General features: G+C 52.9%; 1 protein-coding gene across 3 annotated transcripts; it reads left to right on the top strand.

Annotated features, from left to right (window-relative positions):
- Positions 1-1,563: 1,563 nt before the first annotated feature.
- Positions 1,564-19,955, top strand: HAPLN3 (hyaluronan and proteoglycan link protein 3). Of its 3 annotated transcripts, XM_019010827.3 has the most exons (6): positions 1,583-1,752; positions 9,736-9,798; positions 9,879-10,049; positions 15,524-15,892; positions 17,980-18,282; positions 18,993-19,955. In XM_019010827.3, exons 3-6 carry the CDS (start codon positions 9,926-9,928, stop codon positions 19,277-19,279), a joined length of 1,083 nt encoding a protein of 360 aa, XP_018866372.2. In that variant the 5' UTR covers positions 1,583-1,752; positions 9,736-9,798; positions 9,879-9,925; the 3' UTR covers positions 19,280-19,955. The 3 variants fall into 3 exon arrangements, with proteins under 3 accessions (XP_004056778.3, XP_018866372.2, XP_055218907.2); XM_004056730.4 differs by lacking the exon at positions 9,736-9,798 and having other exon boundaries at positions 1,564-1,752; XM_055362932.2 differs by lacking the exons at positions 1,583-1,752; positions 9,736-9,798 and adding an exon at positions 4,071-4,255.
- The last annotated feature ends 829 nt before the right edge of the window (positions 19,956-20,784 follow it).

The raw sequence follows: 20,784 nt of genomic DNA, 5'->3' as shown, positions 1-20,784 counted from the left end.
ACCCCTGTTCCAGCATACCCTGGGGATAAACAGACAGTGGGAGAAGCATCTCTGCTCTGGGATGGGTTGGCCACAGCCTTCTAAAAGTCCCCCTCCTGGGACCCTGGAGTGGAGTCCCCTCACTCCTGACCCCCTCCTTCCTTCCTTGGCTTCTCTCCCTCAGCAGTGTCTTCCATTTGCCCAGCTTTTACCATCACCCCTACACATTGACTTTTTTCTGCCCCACGGCAAGGCAGAGGGTGAGCGTTCAGATTCCACCTGCTGGCTACCCCTACCCCTGGCTGGCATGTTCAACTCGACTTAACTGTAACAAAATGTGCTCTCCCTACTGTCCATCCTCTCCCCTGTCGGGAACCTGCAGAGGGACCTACCTTGGCTCCCCTTTGCCCATCAAGCCTGGCGTTCCTTTTAGGTGCAGTTTACCTGTTGATCACAGTTCTTTGTGCTCCAATGTGCCCCTGGCTGTGTGTAACACACACACATGCACACACACACACACTCATGGGCCAACTTGAGCTGTGTTTAGGAAGAGGCTCTGAGCTCTGTGACCCTGTGACTCTTTGACCCTTCCCCCAGCCAAAGCTGAAGGACCTCCTTAGTCTTTTCTGCTGAGGAAACATCGGGCTGTCCAGGCCAGGGCTCCCTTTGGTCTGGACAGGAAAGAAAACACCCTGTCCAAACAGAGGCATCCTGAGTGGCTGCCTGGATGGCTGTGCTGATTAGCAGGATTCCGAAGGGAGGCCCACCCCTGTTGGAGGACCACTCAGAAGCCTGATTGCCCCTGCAGGCTGCAGAGGCATCCCACCCTGTGTCTCCCCTCCCAGCCAGGGCCACTCATTCAAGCCCCATGTGCTGGGGATAGCACCTGCTATGTGCCTGACAGTGAGTTAGGAATCTGGCCAGCGTTTCATGATGGCCAAACTCAGGGGCATGAGGACATCAGCAACCCCTTGCTTTTTTTTTTTTTTTTTTTTTTTTTTTGAGACGGAGTTTTGCTCTTGTTGCCCAGGCTGGAGCACAATGTCATGATCTCAGCTCACTGCAACCTCCGCCTCCTGGGTTCAAGCAATTCTCCTGCCTCAGCCTCCCAAGTAGCTGGGATTACAGGCATGCTCCACCACGCCCAGCTAATTTTGTATTTTTAGTAGGGACAGGGTTTCACCATGTTGCCCAGGCTGGTCTTGAACTCCTGACCTCAGGTGATCCACCGGCCTCCACCTCCCAAAGTGCTGGGGTTACAAGCATGAGCCACTCACTGCACCTGGCCTCACCCCCTTGCTTTCTATTTGGAAAAGAAAGTAATACAGAAGTCTCGCCCCTTCCACAATCAAAGGTGGGGAGCAGCCTTAGCCCCTAGCAGAATGCTGGACAGGGGCTTCCCCTGCTTACTCCCACTGTTTTTGGTATACCAGGCTTTCTAAGGGGATCCCCCCTCCCCAAACTCTCCTATTCCACCCCTACTCTCCTTTCTCAAGACGTGAGGGCCTCAACTCTTGCACACCCCCTTTGCGGTGGTTCCCAGCGAGTCTGGAGACCGCTCAAGCCTGCAGCAACTCCTCCCTTCGAGCCCAGCCCTTGGGAGGGAAAGGTGCGCGTGTTCCTTTAAGGGGCTGGTCTGGCGGGAGCGCGGGGGTTTTTCTGCTGCCGCTTCCTTTCTGCCCTTTTAATTTCCCCGAAATCAGACTGCTGCCTTGGACCGGGACAGCTCGCGGCCCCCGAGAGCTCTAGCTGTCGAGGAGCTGCCTGGGGACGGTACGTGGCTCAGGGGTCGCTGGGCTTCTGGGGCTGTGTGCGGGCCGCGTTCCTCTCTTACCGCTTTGGGTGCCCTGCGGGTCCCCACACCTCCCGGGCAGGGTCCGGGGAAGGGGCAGGAGGCGTGGGCCGGGCACTGAGGAGGCCCGGGCTGAGATGGGCTGTGATCGCGGGCGAGGGGCGCCCGGGGCACAAGTGGGGAGGGAGCGGCGCGGGGGTGCGGGCGCCGGACCCTCGCGCCGGACCCTCGTGCCCACCGTGAGGGAGCAGAGTCCGAGCGGACCCCGTGGCCTCCGAGACCACCGTCCGCCTCCAGCCCCCTTCCTGCCAGGGTCCGCTTGGCTCTCTCCCCTGTCGTCTGTCCAGGGTCGGCTGCCTCCAGTGCCGTCCGCGGCGCCCCAGGCCCTGCCCCTGGGTATCTGTTGGATGCTCCGGGGGCCGCGGGAGTCCTGGGAGGGGCTGAGGGCAACCTGCGAGGCGGCTGGCGGACCTGCGCCTCTGGACCGCAGCTGGCCGGCTCTGGGCGCCCTGGGGCAAAGGCAACTGATGCCTATGGGTTCCAGACCTCGCTCACCGGGGTTCCTGCCCCAGGGACAGCGAGGCCAGAAGGGTAGGGAGGGTGGAGGGCAGAGCCCTGGGTGGGAGATGGCGACCCTCAGGGAGAAACGTAGGCTTGTGCGCAGCCAGTATGGAAACAGCACGGCACTTGGACCCAGTCCTGCCACCAGCTCGTTGGGTGGCCACAGGCAGCCTGTAAACCTGTTGGGACCTTGGTGTCCAGCGCTGACCCGCGGGAGTGCCTGTGCTCCCTGGAGCAGGGGGCGGCGATTGAGAGGGGCCCTGGCTTCTCTCCCTCGACGCCGCCCGGGCCAGCGGATTGGGAATGCTGGTAGGAAACACCTCCGGTTTTCATTCTCCTGGGGGCTGCAGGTTTCAAAGGCGGAGATCAAGCCTTGTGCAAACAGGGACAGGGATGTCAAATTTCTCGCTGGGAGCAGCCCTCGTGCAGACCTCGCAGGCGATGCTGCCTCCTGCTGGTACCTAGGGGACTTGTACTCACGGACGGCCCAGTGCGGACATGCACCTGGCAGGGAGGTGGCACCCACCCTCCCTCCAAGCCCAGGCTTATTGTTCTTGGGTGGAGGGGTCCCTAGGCTAGGGGCGCCTGGGAAAAGCAAAGGGCTGGTCATCAGGAAACCTGAACTTTCTCTAAGTTCGAGATATTTGACAAAGATAACGCCTTGGGTAGTTCACTGACCTCCACCCTCTTGGCCTCAGTTTCCTCAACTGTGAAGAGGAGGCAGTGGTGACCACTTTGTCTCGTAGGCAGTGAGAGAGGAGAAAGAGCCACTGAGATGGTGTAAGACTTCACTGTGTGAACTGCTCACCAGAGTAGTTACAGGTCATATTTTCCCAGTGCTTGCTCCTTATCAAGCATCAAGCAGTATTTTCAGTGCTCTGCAGCTATTCTCTCCCTTAATCTTCACGAGAGTGTTTTCTGTTTGGTATTGTCGTGACTGCCCCCTCCCAACTTTTTTTTTTTTTGAGATGGAGTCTCGCTCTTCTTGCCCAGACTGGAGTGCAATGGCTCAATCTCGGCTCACTGCAACCTCCGCCTCCTGGGTTCAAGCGATTCTTCTGCCTCAGCCTCCCAAGTAGCTGGGACTACAAGCGCCCATCACCACGCTCGGCTAATTTTTGTATTTTTAGTAGAGATGGGGTTTCACCGTGTTGGCCAGGCTAGTCTTGAACTCTTGACCTCAGGTGATCGCCCACCTCAGCCTCCCAAAGTGCAGTGATAACAGGCATGAGGCACTGTGCCTGGCTTGTGACCCCCATTTTAAAGATGAAGAAACTGAGGCTCAGAGAGGTGCAGCGACTTGTCCAATGACAGAGGGTTAGTAAGTGGGTGGAGCCAGAACTGAATGCAGGCAGCCAGTCTGCTTCTAGAGCCTGAAATCTTTGCCATGTTCATTTGTTGAGCACCTGCTACAGGCCAGGGACCAGACATCATACATCTTCTATAATTGTCACCACAGCCCATTTTTTTTTTTTTTTTGAGCTGGAGTCTTGCTCTGTCGGCCAGTCTGGAGTGCAGTGGTGTGGTCTTGGCTCACTGCAACTTCCGCCTCCTGGGTTCAAACAATTCTCTTGCCTTAGCCACCCCAGTAGCTGGGATTACAGGCATCTGCCACCACACCCAGCTAAATTTTGTATTTTTAGTAGAGATGAGGGTTTCACTGTGTTGGCCAGGCCAGTCTCGAACTCCTGACCTCAGGTGATCCACCCCCTCAGCTTCCCAAAATGCTGTAGGATTACAGGTGTGAGCCACCGCACCCGGCCTTAAGTTCCTTTTTTTTACAGATGAGGAAATGGAGGCACAGAGAGGTGAACTTGCCCGAAGTCACTCAGCAGGATGCAGTGTGTCCAGCTCCAATACCGAGCCCAGGTCTCAGTGCCCAGGCAGGACTCCAGAAGATTTGGGGAGCTATCCACTGCCAAGGTGACTGAGCTGGACTTGGTCTTGGGCCTTCCAGCTGGTGGCACCTCTGTGGTGGTCCTGAGGAGTTGGTGGCTGGATAGCCATGGTAGGGGAGCAGAGGCTACCCATCCCTCCCCTCAGTGGTATTGGTCAGGGATGGTCAGAGATGGACCTGGGGCAAGGCGGCAACCAAGTGGCAATTGCCACTCCCGACTCCCACACAGGACTCTGTCCTGTGCACTGACCTTAGCATTCAAGGCTGTGGTTGTCCTCAGCCCCTGAGTTCTCCTTTAGTCTTCTCTGGAGACAGGAAATTTTCTGTTCAGAGAGGTCAAATGACTTTCCCAGGGTCACCCAGCTAGCAGGTGGCAGAGCCAAGACCCAACATCAATGAGTTTAACTTGAAACCTTGGGCCTGTGTGCTGCTCCTCTCTCAGAGAGGCCTGGAAAATGGCCAGCTTCCTCCTAGCCTTTCGTTCTTGGGCACAGGGCTGATCTTTTCTTATAATTCCTTTTGTGTTTCTTTTCTTTTTTTTTTTTGAGATGCAATTTCACTCTGTCGCCCAGGCTGGAGTGCAAAGGTATGATCTCGGCTCACTGCAACCTCTGCCTCCCAGGTTCAAGCAATTCTCCTGCCTCAGCCTCTGGAGTAGCTGGGATTACAGGCACCCACCACCACACCCATCTGTTTTTTATATTTTTAGTAGAGACGGGGTTTCACCATGTTGGCCAAGCTGGTCTCAAACTCCTGACCTCAGGTGATCTACCCTCCTTGGCCTCCAAAGTGCTGGGATAACAAGTGTAAGCCACTGTGCCTGGCTAATTCCTTTTGATTTTCTTGGCATCCCCCTCAATGTGAGGTTACATTACTGCTGAGTTAGCATCCAACAGAGAGAGGTGTTACTGATGTCACTTAGTGGCAGAAACGCCTGCATTTGTTTACCCTTAGGAAGCCCTTTCTCACTAGGGAGCATTTGTGCTAGATGAGCCGCTGTAAGAGGCTGGAAACATTATAAGCAGCAGCTGGGAGCCCCTCTGCTCAAGGAGACTCTAGGTGCCCAGGGACAGCGGGGAGCCCAGGACATCAAGCTCAACATGAAGTCTTGGCCCCACTTCCCTCCTGGTTCCAGGTGTGGAGCCTGAAGGAAGGAAGAGAGGAAACGAACTCTTACAAGGGTTTGCTCTGGGCCACCGGGCTGTGTGTGCCACACAATCACCTCCCTGAATTTGGCGTGGTTCCAGGCTTTGGGGCTGGAGTGGGTTCGAATCCTAGCTCTGCCACTTCCTAGCTGGATGACCTTGGGCATATGACTTAGTCTCTCTGTGCCTTGGTTTTTCCGTCTGCAAAATGGGAACACTACTAGGCTCACATGTCAGGGTAGTGGTAAGGATTAAATGAGAGATACCAGGTGTGGTGGCTCATGCCTGTAATACCAGCACTTTGGGAGGCGGAGGCGGGCAGAACGATTAAGCCCAGGAGTTTGAGACCAGCCTGGGCAACATGGTGAAACCCCATCTCTACTAGAAATACAAAGAATTAGCTGGGTGTAGTGGCACACACCTGTAATTCCAGCTACTTGGGAGGCTGAGGCAGGAGATTCATTTGAACCCAGGAGGCGGAGGTTGCTATGAGCCGAGATCGCACCACTGCACTCCAGCCTGGGCGACAGAGTGAGACTTGGCCTCAAAACAAAAACAAAAATAAAATAAATGAGAAAGTAAGTGCTCAGCTGTTAATACTTTTATACTGATCATAGTAATGCTGTGGTGTGTGTATTTGTTAGGACAAGTGAGGCTAAGCTGTGTTGACAAAGAGATGCAGGCCGGGCGCGGTGGCTCACGCCTGTAATCCCAGCACTTTGGGAGGCCGAGGTGGGCGGATCACCTGAGGTCAGGAGTTCAAGACTAGCTTGGCCAACATGGCGAAACCCCGTCTTTACTAAAAAATTACAAAAATTAGCCGCGTGTGGTCGCAGGTGCCTGTAATCTCAGCTACTCAGGAGGCTGAGGCAGGGAGAATTGCTTGAATCTGGGAGCAGAGGTTGCAGTGAGCCGAGATTGCACCATTGCACTCCAGCCTGGGCAACAGAGTGAGACTTCGTCTCAAAAAAAAAAAAAAAAAGATGCAAAAAAGTGGTGGCTTACATATGATAGGACTCTGTTTCTCTCTCATAGGACAGTGCAAGTGGAGGAGGTCCAGGGCTGATGGGCAGCTCTGCCATTCAATCTGTGGTTTCCATCTCTGACTCTAAGCTGGATACTGTGGTTTCCAGAAGGTTGGGGGAAGGAATACCAGGGAAGGGCATCTGTAATTGTTTTAACTGCCAGACCTGGATGTGGCATGTTATTTCTGCTTGCTGCCATTGATGAGAACTGAGTCACATAGCTCTCCTAGCTGCGAGGGAGGCTGGAAATGCAGTCTTCAGCTGAGCGGTCATGCACGCATCTAGACCTCTGTTACTTTAGGAGAAAACTAGAATGCATTGGCGAGAAATATACCAGGGTGAGTTTTATGATCTCCATTTCGCAACCGAGGAAACTTGCCCAGAATCTCGCAGTGAATAAATAGTAGAGGTGGGATTTGAACTCTGATCTTCCAGTTCCCAAACTCTGTACCAGGTTGCCCCGTTGTGCTTAGGCCTCCCAGTTCTCCATCACCAAGGGGCCTTACAGGTGTCAACAGGAGAATGAATTCCTCTTGGACAAGAAGTGGGGCTTCAGAGTTGGTAGTCTCCTGGCTGCAGTGCACAGCACAGATGGCAGGTCTGGGCCTTGGGATTTCTGTGGTGTCTAAGAGAATGGTGGATTCGGCCTCTCAACTTTCTTTACATCCATTCTCTCCAGCAAGAGCTCCTAACTGTTCTGGAAACAAGAATGTTTCCTCCACAATCCCATCACTCTAACAAGCCAATGCTGTGTGTGTCTGCCTGCCTTCTTTCCTCCCTCCTTCCCTTTCCTTCCTTCCTTCTTTCCTTCCTCCCTCCCTCCCTCCCTTCCTTCTTTCCTTCCTTCCTTTCTCCCTTCTGTCCTCCCTCCCTTCCTCTTTAAGTGTTTCCTCCTCTTCTGGGGCCTGTACACAGGCATTCACAAGACCACATGGTTGCAATCATAGCAGAGGCAATTGTATGTTCTGCTTTGTCTATTTTAACTCACACCCTAAGCATTCTTCCACGTTGCTACATGATAATCATAGTTATGTTTGCAGCTGCCTGCTGTCATTCTGGTCTTGCTGCCCCCAGGTCTACCTTCCACTCAGCCCCTGCAGGGAAGTGTCTTAAGATGTGAGTCTGATCCTGTGACTTCTCTGCTTAAAGCCATCACTGGCCTCCAGGACAAAGGATAGACTTCTGGCCAGGTGTGGTGGCTCATGCCTGTAATCCCAGCACTTTGGGAGGCCGAGGTGGGCGGATCACTTGAGGCCAGGAGTTCGAGACCAGCCTGGCCAACATGGTGAAACCCCGTCTCTACAAAAAATACAAAAATTAATGGGGCATGTCGGCGCATGCCTGTAATCCCAGCTACTCGGGAGGCTGAGGCATGAGAATCACTTGAACCCAGGAGACGGAGGTTGCAGTGAGCTCAGATCTTGCCACTGCACTCCAGCTTGGACAACAGAGTGAGATTCTATCTTTAAAAAAAAACAAAACAGGATATGCTTCTGGGCCTGACACCCAACGCATCCAGACGCTGGCCCTGGTGACCCCCTTACCTCCTCTCCCCCATGCAGCCAGGGTCTTGGCAGGAAGCAGAATTCAGCCCAGATGATTCCAATAAAGAGACTTTAATGGAGGAATGACTTCTAGAGAGTAGGGTGAGGGGACCCAACAAGGAAGTGGGGGACGCAGAGACCAGCAGCAGCAGCAGACACTCTATGGCAGAGGCACTGGGGTGGCAAGGGAGCTGGGAAGCAATGCCCCGTCTTCCTCCTCTTCCCTCTCTGCCATCTTCTCTGCGTGCCTCCCATTGGCTCAATCCCACTGGAAGCCAGAGGGCCTGGGGAACTGGGATAACAGGGACCAATACATGTCAGAGAAGGACAGACGATGGACCTGGTGGGTGTGTGGGGCAAATGGAGGACCTCCTGTATACCCCCAGCACCCCCAGTCTTGGGACTCTTGCTGGCATCTGCACCTTTGTAGTGGCAGTGCCCTACTGGATAAACCTGTCAGTCCTTCTCCACCTGGCAAACTCCTGCACCTTCAGTCTCATTTGGACATTCCCGTTTCTGTACCTCCATCGTGGTACTCAACACACAGCAATCAAGACTGCCTGCCCACGACTCTGCCCCCTCCCTGGACCAAGCTCCTTCAAGGAGTGACCCCATCTTTTAATTGTTGAGAGCACGCAGTAAATGGCAGGTGAGTAGGGCTAGGGTGACATGAGTGAGGCAGTAGCCCTTGGTGTGAGATTTAAGCGGGGTAGGAAGGGAGTTTACTAGAAATCTTAGTAATCAAGACAAAATATTTGAATACAATATTTAAAAAAAAATCAAATCATCAAACTACAGCCCATGGGTTGGCTACCTCTTTTGAGCACCCACCCAAACTGGAATAGCTCCCAAGACCTCTAGCATGGTGTTCAAAAATTATTTTTGAGTTGGGCGCAGTGCCTTATGCCTGTAATCCCAGCACTTTGGGAGGCCGAGGCGGGCGGATCACTAGGTCAGGAGATTGAGACCATCCTGGCTAACGCGGTGAAACCCCGTCTCTACTAAAAATACAAAAAATTAGCTGAGCTTGGTGGCACGCACCTGTAGTCCCAGCTACTAGGGAGGCTGAGGAAGGAGAATTTCTTGAACCCAGGAGGTGGAGGTTGCAGTGAGCAACCTCCACTCCAGCCTGGGCGACAGAGCGAGACTCCGTCTCAAAAAAAAAAAAAAAAGGGTTCACAATGCAGGACTCATCTTTACTTAACATACCCTCTATTCACCCTGATATTTTCTATTCTAGTCTAGTTTATTTGGCATCATTAAAAAGTGCTGCTCATACCTTTCTTTTCTTTTCTTTCTTTTTTCTTTTTTTTGAGATAGAGTTTCACTCTTGTTGCCCAGGCTGGAGTGCAATGGCGTGATCTTGGCTCACCACAACCTCCGCCTCCTGGGTTCAAGCGATTCTCCTGCCTCAGCCTCCCGAGTAGCTGGGATTACAGGCATGTGCCATCATGCCTGGATAATTTTGTATTTTTAGTAGAGACGGGGTTTCTCCATGTTGGCCAGGCTGGTCTCAAACTCCCGACCTCAGGTGATCCGCCCGCCTCAGCCTCCCAAAGTGCTGGGATTATAAGCGTGAGCCACCATGCCCAGCCTGCCCATAACCTTTCAAATTCTGGCTTGAAAAACATTGAGCCTGTCATATCATCCTGCTTAATTTTCTCTGCTGTCTTTTAGCTGCCTGATACTTCCTTCTTATGATTTGTCTCTTTGCTGATCTCCCATCTTGCCTTCGGGGTACAGCTCCCTGAAAGCAGGAACCTCATCTAGCTTGTCACTGCTGTCTTCTTAGCTCCGGGAACAGTGTCTGGCACGCAGGCGGCAGGTGTCCCGCAGTGAGCTGTTGAGCAAGCGGGTGAGTGGTGTTGGAGCAGAGGGGATGTGGGCCCTGGAAGCCAGGCTTTTCTAATTGCCTTGTTTTCCTCCCCTTCCCAGTTTGCCCTGGGGCCCCAGCCTGGCCCGGGTCACCCTGGCATGAGGAGATGGGCCTGTTGCTCCTGGTCCCGTTGCTCCTGCTGCCCGGCTCCTACGGACTGCCCTTCTACAATGGCTTCTACTACTCCAACAGCGCCAATGACCAGAACCCAGGCAACGGTCATGGCAAAGGTAGGCGACCTCCTGCACCCGGCTCTTTGCTCCCCTGGGTGACCTAGACCTCCTTGGCTCTTGCTGTGATCTGCGGGTTCCAGGCTGGGACAGAGACAGCAGCCCTGTTCCAGCAGGGCCCTTGTAGTGGACCATCTTGCTTCTCAGACAGAGGAAGGGGTGATTTCATTTTCCTGTGTTCACCAGCCCCTTCGTCATGGGGCCCAATTCACTTAGGCTTTTTACTTTCCCTAAAAGTCTTGCCAGTTGTTCAAGGTCCAGCTTGAATGTGTCCTCCCCTGGTCCCCCCAGTGGAAAGGGGACCTGGGGTCGAATAAATGTGAGTTTGAATGTTTTTTTTTTGTTTGTTTTTGAGATAAAGTCTCACTCTGTTGCTGAGGCTGGAGTGCAATGGCATGATCTCGGCTCATTGCAACCTCTGCCTCCTGGGTTCAAGCGATTCTCCTGCCTCGGCCTCCCAAGTAGCTGGGATTACAAGCATGTGCCACCATGCCTGGCTACTTTTTGTATTTTTAGTAGAGAGGGGGTTTCACCATGTTGGCCAGGCTGGTCTTGAGCTCCTGACCTCAGGTGATCCACCTGCCTCGACCTCCCAAATTGCTGGGATTACAGGCATAAGCCACCATGCCTGGCCCGAGTTTGAATCTTATAATTCTACCTCTTACTAGCTGTGTGGCCTTGGGCAGGGAACGTTTTAAAGTAGCAGTTATTGTGCACCCATCATGGGTTGGGCGCGCTTCTAGATATTTTGCATATGTCGTCTCCTGTAATCACAAAAGCCCTGATGTAGGCAAGGGTGAAAATATACATTTTTTTTTTTTTTTTAAGATGGAGTCTCACTTTGTTGTCCAGGCTGGAGTGCAGTGGCGCGATCTTGGCTCACTGCAGCCTCTGCCTCCCGGGTTCAAGCGATTCTTCTGCCTCAGCCTCCCAAGCAGCTGGGATTACAGGCATCTGCCACCACACCTGGCTAATTTTTGTACTTTTAGTAGAAATGGGGGTTTCTCCATGTTGGCCAGGCTGGTCCTGAACTCTTGACCTCAGGTGATCCACCCGCCTCAGCCTCCCAAAATGCTGGGATTACAGGTGTGAGCCAATGAGCCTTGCCGAAAATACACATTTTTAACCATTAGTGCAGCACGGGTGCTGACCAGGCTGAATTGATGCTGCCTGCCCTCACAGCCTGAAAGTAGATTCTATTATCATCCCTTCTCATAGATGAGCAAACTAGGCTCAGAGAGTTGATCCAGTTGTCCAGGTCAAACAGCTATTAAAAAGACAAAGCTGAGGGCTGGGTGCAGTGGCTCATGCCTATAATCCCAGCACTTTGGGAGACTGAGGTGGGTGGATCACTTGAGGTCAGGAGTTCGAGGCCAGCCTGGCCAACATACCGAAACCCTCTACTAAAAATACAAAAAATTGGCCAGGCGCAGTGACTCACACCTGTAATCCCAGCACTTTAGGAGGCCGAGGTGGATGGATCACGAGGTCAAGAGATCAAGACCATTCTGACCAACTTGGTGAAATCCTGTCTCTACTAAAAATACAAAAGTAGCCAGGCATGGTGGCAGGTGCCTTTAATCCCAGCTACTCAGGAGGCTGAGGCAGGAGAATTGCTTGAACCTGGGAGGCAGAGGTTGCAATGAGCTGAGATCATGCCACTGCACTCTAGCCTGAACGACAAAGTGAGACTCCGTCTCAAAAAAACCCACAAAAAACAAAAAATTAGCCGGGTGTGGTGGCGTGCACCTGTAATCCCAGCTACTCAGGAGGCTGAGGCATGAGAATTGCTTGAACCTGGGAGGAGGAGGTTGCAGTAAGCTGAGATCACGCCACTGCACTCCAGCCTGGGTGACAGAGCGAGACTCTGCCTCAAAAACAACAACAACAAACTTGTTCCACTTGTTTGTGGAAGGAACGAACCAGATTGCTGGTCTCAGTAATAGCCAGCACCTGCCATGAAGAGCTCACAGCCTGGTTCAGAGACGATACATGAGCCTGCAAGTGCAGGGCTGGGTGTTTCTCACCTTTCCCTCTGCCTTTGAGTAGATGATTCTGCCTGCAGAGGCATTTTCCCTCTTTTGATTAGTCTCCTAGGTCAGCTGTAACAAATTAACACAAACTTGGTGGCTTGAAACAACAGAAATGTATTCTCTCACTACTTTAGGCACCAGAAATCCAAAATTAGTTTCACTGTGCAGAAATCGAGGTGCGGATAGGACTGTACCTCCTGTGGCTCTTGGGGAGAATCTGTTCTTGCCTTGCCTCTTCCGGTTCTGGTGGCTGCTGGCATTCCTTGGCTGTAGCTGCCTCACTCCAGTCTCTGCCTTCATGGTCACGTGGCCTTCTCCTCTTTTATATGCAAATCTCCCTCTGCCTCCCTCTAAACAGGTACTTGCGCATTTGCATTTAGGGCCCACCTGGAAAATTCAGGCTACCCTCCCCATCTCGACATCCTTAGTTTAACCTCATCTGCAAAGTCCATTTTGCTACATAAGGTAATGTTCACAAGTTCTAGGGATTAGGATTTAGGGTATTTTGGGAGGCCATTATTTAGCCGACCACACCCTTTTCCTTCAGAATTTATTTTGTTGTACAAGCACTACTTTATTTATTTATTTATTTATCGAGACAGAGTCTCGCTCTGTCACCTGGGCTGGAGTGCAGTGGCGCAATCTCGGCTCACTGCAAGCTCTGCCTCCTGGGTTCACGCCATTCTCCTGCCTCAGCCTCCCGAGTAGCTGGGACTACAGGCATCTGACACCACGCCTGGCTAATTTTTTGTATTTTTAGTGGAGATGGGGTTTCACCGTGTTAGCCAGGATGGTCTCGATCTCCTGACCGCCTGATCCGCCCGCCTTGGTCTCCCAAAGTGCTGGGATTACAGGCGTGAGCCACCGCGCCCGGCCTACAAGCACTACTTTAATGAGATTTGCGGAATTTAAAAAACTTAAACTTCCTACTCATAGTTTCACTACACTACCAGGCCAACATTTCATTTTTCTCTTTCCCTTTTGTCCCTGAATATGTAAGCAAAGTCATATATAATCCCCGCACCCAGGGGAACCACTGTTAACTTTTTAGGTATCTCTTTCTAGCCTTTTCTTTTTTTTTTTTTTGAGACAGGGTCTCACTCTGTCACACCAGTGCAGTGGTGTGATCTCGGCTCACTGCAACTTCTGCCTCCTGGGCTCAAGAGATCCTTCCACTTTAGCCTCCTGAGTTAGCTGAGACTACAGGCGTGCACCACTGTGCCCAGCTAATTTTTGTATTTTTAGTAGAGATGGGGCTTCACCGTATTGGCCACGCTAGTCTCGAACTCGTGGCCTCAAGTGATCTGCCCGCCTCGGCCTCCCAAAGTGCTAGGATTACAGGCATGAGCCACTGCACCTAGTTGAGCCATTCTCAGCTAGGAGAATGATTTAGAAAACTTTCTCCAACAAAAACCAGCTCATGTCATACATGTGATTTTTGTATTCTCCCTTATCACCTCATAGAATAGAACTCGTTTTCTAAGTCAATGAATGAATGTACATCTACCAGATTATTTTACATGGCTGTATAGTATTTTATCATATGGATGTACATTTTCATTTTATTCAGGTTAAAGCTTCAAAGGTAGTTTACTTAAGAGAGTTGGGAAGAACCAAGGAAGTGGCCTCTAAATGATAGCCCTGCTTCATATCTATTGGACACTTTCTGTGTGCCAGGTGTCCTGACTTACCTGATTTGAACCTTACCACAGCCCTCTGTAGGGACTGTAATTAACCCATTCTACAAATGGGGAAGCTGAGTCTTGACTTCCCTGGATTACACAGCTGGGAAAAGGTGGAACGAAGGGCAAGCCCGAATTGCCTGACTCCAAACCTCTGTACCTACTGCCTCTGCAGAGCAGGACAGCTCTAATCTGAATGAGCCTGAAAGTCCCCTGGAGGCTGGACCCCATTCCCAGAGTCTCTGAGGCACTGGGACCCCACAATGTGCATTTCTGACAAATTCCTGGTGATGCTAATGCTGCTGGCCCGAGGGCCACACTTGGAGACTTCTGCATATGGCAATCTGCTACATTAGGTATAGCTCTTTTTTAGCATGATTCCTCTACAGGGAACCTCCCTGTCTGTCTCCTGCTTACCCATGAGGCTGTCCCCTTGCCTCCACCTTTTTAATTAATTAACTTGTTTTTATTTTGTTTTCTGCAACAGAGTCTTGCTCTGTCACCCAGTTTGGAATGCAGTGGTGCGATCATGACTCACTGCAGCCTTGACTTCTGGGCTGAAACAATACTCCCACCTCAGCCTCCCGAGTAGCTGGGACCACAAGCGTCTACCACCATACTCAGCTAGTTTTAAAAATTTTTTTGTAGAGACAGGGTCTCACTTTGTTGCCCAGGCTGGTCTCAAACTCCTGGGCTGAAGCAATCCTCCTGTCCTGGCCTCTCAAAGTGTTGGGATTATAAGCGTGAACCACCGTGCCTGGCCTCTGTCCCCACCTTGAGTAAATCAAGCATGTCTTGAAGTCTAGACCCAAGAGAATGAATCAGTGAGGTCCCAACAGGGGCTCCCAAGTTAAAGATGAGGCAGCCTTAGCCTATGAACTTGATTCTTTTGTTGCATGTTGAGTTCTGTGTGTATTTGTAACTCTGAGCCATGAGCGTAGTCTCCTTTAGAAGTTCTGCCCTTAGCTCAGTAGGCTGCTCTGTATTTGGGAAGAGTTATGGTGGACAGCTCGACCAGAGAGTAAAGCCAGGGCTGTGCTGTCCTCTGGCCAGTGTGGTGGGGAAGGAAACTCCGACGGATCCCTATCAGGGCCGCTTGTCCTGGCCATGTACCTCATGTGGGGTGGCTCTTGTTGCCTGCTCCATTGGTTAGATTTTATGCATAGCAAACCACCCAAAACTTAGTGACTTCTTTAGGATGACAGCCATTTGTTTAGCTCATGATTCTGTGGGTCAGCATTTTGGAGTGGGCTCCATTTCTTCAGGTCTTGCGGTTGGGTCTTGCAGATGTGCCTGCCCGTGGTGGGCAGGTCAGCTGGGGGCTGGTTGCTGTAGGATGGCCTCAGCTGGGGCGCCCTGTCTCTGTTCTGTGTACTCTCTCATCCTCTAGCAGGCAAGCCTGGCCATGTGCTCGTGGTGGCTGGCAAAGTCCTAAAAAAAGAGTGGAAGCAGCAAGGCCCCCTGGGACCTATGCTCAGAGCAGGCATGATGGATAACAGTCACTTCCAAGGCATTCAGTTGGTCAAGCAAGTGGCAAGGCCAGCACAGATTCAAGGTGGTGGGGGAATAAATGTCATCTCTTGATGGAAGGAGATGCAAAGTCACATTGCAGAGCATGTGGATACAGGGAGGGGTGGAGCATGGTGGCCATTTTTGCAATCTGAGCCTGGAGGAGCCCTGGATGAGGGTGTGCGGTGGCCCTTGCAGGGGTACAGATGTGCTGCAGCAGGTCTCATCTGCACACTCTCTCTCCCCCAAGACCTCCTCAATGGAGTGAAGCTGGTGGTAGAGACACCCGAGGAGACCCTGTTCACCTACCAAGGGGCCAGTGTGATCCTGCCCTGCCGCTACCGCTACGAGCCGGCCCTGGTCTCCCCGCGGCGCGTGCGCATCAAATGGTGGAAGCTGTCGGAGAACGGGGCCCCAGAGAAGGACGTGCTGGTGGCCATCGGGCTGAGGCATCGCTCCTTTGGGGACTACCAAGGCCGCGTGCACCTGCGGCAGGACAAGGAGCATGACGTCTCGCTGGAGATCCAGGATCTGCGGCTGGAGGACTATGGGCGTTACCGCTGTGAGGTCATTGATGGGCTGGAGGATGAAAGCGGTCTGGTGGAGCTGGAGCTGCGGGGTGAGACCCTAACGGGGACTGGGTGACACTGGGACCTGAGAGCAGAGGGGAGAGGACCAGAGAAAACATCCAGACCTCTGTGCTTTAGACATTTAAAAGTACTTAATTCTCAAAACAACCCTCATGGAAGCTACTGTTGTGACCCCCATTTTACAGGTGAGAAAACTGAGGCACAGAGAGGTCAAGTAACTTACCTAAGGTCATACAGCTTGTAAACGACAGAGCTGGGGTCTGAACCCAAGCACCCAGCCTCTAGAATCTGTTCCCCTCTACCCGCTGTAAATCACATCTCATTCAGAGAGAGGAAAACCAGAGCTGGTCCCACAGCTTATTAGAGACAGAGCTGAGATTTAAGCAAGGTTAGCGGGTAACACAAGCAAATGAGGCAGCCCACTGTGAGATGATGGGAGTGGTGGGGACTGGGCATACTCCTGAGCCTTTGTCCTGTCCCCAGGGAGCTCCCACACTACTCAGGCCCAGCTGATGATGCCACGCCAGAATGCAGACCCCACTGCCACATTTTCTGGCTTGACAAGATAAGCTTATATTTTTATGTGAGATCTCCTGATTTTTATGTAAAAACCTCCTTTTTAAAAACAAAACAGAACAAAAAACAAACAAAAAGCCCCCCCCAAAACCAAAAACAAAAACCTAGTGCTGTCCAAACCAGCCACACCCTGCAAGCCGGATCTTGTATGTGGGGTCACTGTTTGATCTTTAATTTGTATTTACCTTCTCTGTCTCTAGGATGGGGCTGTGTGTCCTCACATCTCTCCCACATGTTAGGGAGGCAGTTCAGGGATAGAAGAAGGTGACCTGACTTTAGCCCCAGCCCTTCCCAGCTATGACATCTGGGTAAATGCCTCATCCCCCTTACAGCCCTGGGCCTCTCAGGTGTAAAATGGGGTATCACAATCTTTCCTCCTTTACCTCCCTCAGAGGCAATGAGGATAAGATGTATGTCCTTAAAATGCGTTCTCCGTCTTTGCCACCAGTGTCCACATGGCTTACATGGTGGCTCAGAGGGGCCGCATTCCTCATTCTTGAAGTTGGGATGGCAGTGGAGTTGGGGAGAACCTGCAAGAGTCATTGGTCTGGGGTCTGCAGGGGCAGCCTAGAGAAACAGGGAGCCCTCACCCCATTCCCGGGGCTTCAAGGGCTAGGAATTTGGGGTGGAACCAGGCATGAAATAGTCCCCCTGCAAACACACGTAGAGGCTGCAAGCTGATTGTCAGGGCCCATGGGCTTCTCTGCCACCCAACCTGGCTTTGCCCAGGTGCCTGGCTTCGGCCCTGGCGAGATTGGAGGTTTGGGGCTCAGGCTGTTCCTGGGTCCTTGGCCACAGGGAGGAGATTCCAAAGTGTCCTTCCCAGACCCCTACGGTCACCTCCACTCCTTAAGGTTTCATTGACTTGGTAGAGACTACATCTCAGAAGTTTAAAAACTTTTTATTAGAGTAAAATTTCAAACACGAACATATCTTTTGAGGGCCTGTGGCCCCTATCAGACCCTGGCCACAAGGAGAGAAACCGCCTGCCCCAGACCTCCCTGCCCTTGAGCCTCCTTTATGGAAGGCCCTTCCCCAACCCTCTCCCCACGGCCTCTAGGGCCTCTCCTTCTCCTGAAAATCATCTGCCACACGTGGAAAGTTCCTTGCATTTTCCTAGGAAATTTCCACATTCATAATAACATAGACGATCGGGTCCCAGCTAACGAGTGGGGAGCTGGGAGTCAAACCTGGCCCCTAGAGCCCAAAGCCTGGGCCTGTCTGGAGAAGATGGCACAGCCTCACTGGGGGTCTGGCGACAGCCTTGCGGATTAGGTTGGGGACATTGTTGGGGACATTAATGGACTAATTAATTACCTTAACTCATGGATGTTTTCTGAGTACTGCTGTGAACCAGCTGAGTCCCAGGAGAGAGGCGGCAATGGACAGGAGGTCAGAGGTTTGCTGAGTTTTTCTGAGGGATGGTGTATGTGTGTGTGTTGCAGGCAGCACATGTCCCAGTGAAGGTGGGAGGAGAGCGGGATGTCCAGCCAGCTAGGCCCCTGGCCACCCCTTAAGCTCCTCTTTCCTCCCCCTGCAGGTGTGGTCTTTCCTTACCAGTCCCCCAACGGGCGCTACCAGTTCAACTTCCACGAGGGCCAGCAGGTCTGTGCAGAGCAAGGTGCGGTGGTGGCCTCCTTTGAGCAGCTCTTCCGGGCCTGGGAGGAGGGCCTGGACTGGTGCAACGCGGGCTGGCTGCAGGATGCCACGGTGCAGTACCCCATCATGTTGCCCCGGCAGCCGTGCGGTGGCCCGGGCCTGGCACCTGGCGTGCGAAGCTACGGCCCCCGCCACCGCCGCCTGCACCGCTATGATGTATTCTGCTTCGCTACTGCCCTCAAGGGTGAGTGGAATAGCCAAGCGCGGGCCTGTGCGTTTGGTGGCCACCCGGGACCTGTGAGAGGGCAGCTTCTGGGGAGCTCTGGCCCCCTCTGCTGGCTCTGCTGGTACTGCCACCTGGAGGCCAAGAGCACCAGCCACCCTAGAAGCAGCATCTGGTTGAGTTTTGAGTGCTTTGCTGCTGCTGCGTTATGCAGGGCATAAATCATTGGTTTCTTCATTCATCAAATGTTTACTGAGTGCCTACCATATGCTGGGGCCTAGACTAGGCTCTCGGGAATCACAGACGAATAAAACACAGCCTGTCTTCACAAAGCAGCTCATTTCGTAGGAGGATGAGCAAGTAAAAACAGAAACTGGTTCAGTGTCATATGCCAAGCCCTTGGAAAAGTGTCTGACACATAGTAGGTGTTCAGTAAATGACCGAATGGGCAAGAGACTCTGACTGGTCCAGCCTAGGTGGGGTGCCCACCCACCTAAATAGGGAAGGGTGGTGGGGGAGTGCAGACATGACTGGAGGGACCTGGGTTCTATGGCAGGTGGGACAGAGCTCTCTGGGACAGGGTAAAGATTAGAAAGTGTTCTCTGCAGATGCCTGCAGTATGGTAGCTCTCTGGGCTCAGACGGGTCTTTGAGGCTGGCATCTCTGCAGACCCCGCTGTGCTCTCTGGCTGCCCCCTGCGCTGTCTGGCACTCACGCCCCCTTTCCCCCAGGGCGGGTGTATTACCTGGAGCACCCCAAGAAGCTGACACTGACAGAGGCAAGGGAGGCCTGCCAGGAAGATGATGCCATGATCGCCAAGGTGGGACAGCTCTTTGCCGCCTGGAAGTTCCACGGCCTGGACCGCTGCGACGCTGGCTGGCTGGCAGATGGCAGCATCCGCTACCCTGTGGTTCACCCGCATCCTAACTGTGGGCCCCCAGAGCCTGGGGTCCGAAGCTTTGGCTTCCCCGACCCGCAGAGCCGCTTGTACGGTGTTTACTGCTACCGCCAGCACTAGGACCTGGGGCCCTCTCCTGTCGCAGTCCCTCACTGGCTGTGTATTTATTGAGTGGTTCGTTTTCCCTTGTGGGTTGGAGCCATTTTAACTGTTTTTATACTTCTCAATTTAAATTTTCTTTAAACATTTTTTTACTATTTTTTGTAAAGCAAACAGAACCCAATGCCTCCCTTTGCTCGTGGACACCCCACTCCAGGAATCATGCCTGCTCCCCTGGGCCATTTGCGGTTTTGTGGGCTTCCGGAGGGTTCCCTGCCATCCAGGCTGGTCTCCCTCCCTTAAGGAGGTTGGTGCCCAGAGTGGGCGGTGGCCTGTCCAGAATGCCGCCGGGAGTCCGGGCATGGTGGGCACAGTTCTCCCTGCCCCTCAGCCTGGGGGAAGAAGAGGGCCTCGGGGGCCTCCGGAGCTGGGCTTTGGGCCTCTCCTGCCCACCTCTACTTCTCTGTGAAGCTGCTGACCCCAGTCTGCCCACTGAGGGGCTAGGGCTGGAAGCCAGTTCTAGGCTTCCAGGTGAAATCTGAGGGAAGGAAGAAATTCCCCTCCCCGTTCCCCTTCCCCTCTCGGTTCCAAAGAATCTGTTTTGTTGTCATTTGTTTCTCCTGTTTCCCTGTGTGGGGAGGGGCCCTCAGGTGTGTGTACTTTGGACAATAAATGGTGCTATGACTGCCTTCCGCCATCCCCAGCCCTTTTCTGTGTCTCCATCTCGTTCGGTCTCAGGGCGCAGCCCCCTGCCTGGTGGGTGTGGTGGGGGCAGTTCTAGCCCAGGCTTCATAGGTTGGCTGGGTCAGGTCCCTGGGGTGAACAGGGAACTCTGCGGGCTGGTTCTAGCCTTGCCTGCTCATTGGTTCGCCCGGTCCTGGGTGCTGGCCTAGTGGCAGAGGACCTGGCTTGTGTCTTCACCATCCCCACCCCTTGGCAGTGTGTCTGTCTGTGTGAGGCTCAGCCGAAGAGCCAGAGGTGTCTCTCAGAAGATAGAGGAGGCTCCGCCCTCCAGAGGACCTCAGAGGCCAGGGATCTAGGGGCCAGTGCTCCGTGTGCCTCACCCTCTGCCTCCCACTCCCACCCCCGCCTCGGGAAACTTGACTTGTTGCCTTGCGCAGGAACGCCTCTGCCACTCACCAACCAGTTATTCCATCGGTTCTTCCCTTAGCTCAGTGCTCCCCATAGTGTGGTCGGCAGCATCAGCATCACTGGTTGTTAGAAGTGCAAATTCTAGGGCCCCACCAGAGACCTGCTGAGTCAGAAAGTCTTGGGTGTGGACCGGCACCCTCTGTTGTCACCAAGCCCTTTAGGTGATTCTGATCACGTTCAAGTTTGAAAACCACTGACAGTTGCACCACCAACTAATCAGTTAATAGTTAATGAAGTAATGATTGAGCACCTACTATGTGACCAGTGCTGTACACTCTACTTTGGCCCACTGTTCTTTCTAGAGGTAGAGATGCAAGTATATATATATACGAACAAACAACTGTACACACGCCCACGCCTGAAAAGATACCAGG

The sequence above is a fragment of the Gorilla gorilla genome, chromosome 16 (genome assembly GCF_029281585.2).
Source record: "Gorilla gorilla gorilla isolate KB3781 chromosome 16, NHGRI_mGorGor1-v2.1_pri, whole genome shotgun sequence".
NCBI classification, from domain to species: Eukaryota; Metazoa; Chordata; class Mammalia; order Primates; family Hominidae; genus Gorilla; species Gorilla gorilla.
This window is presented reverse-complemented; position numbering and strand designations above follow the sequence as displayed.

Bases quoted from the DNA above. Each gene is read 5' to 3' on its own strand.
- HAPLN3 (XM_055362932.2), top strand. From the start codon at position 4,117: ATGAGGAAATGGAGGCACAGAGAGGTGAACTTGCCCGAAGTCACTCAG. The intron at 4,256-9,878 runs GTGACTGAGCTG...TCCCCTTCCCAG, and splicing joins GGGAGCTATCCACTGCCAAG to TTTGCCCTGGGGCCCCAGCC. The intron at 15,893-17,979 runs GTGAGACCCTAA...CTCCCCCTGCAG, and splicing joins GGTGGAGCTGGAGCTGCGGG to GTGTGGTCTTTCCTTACCAG.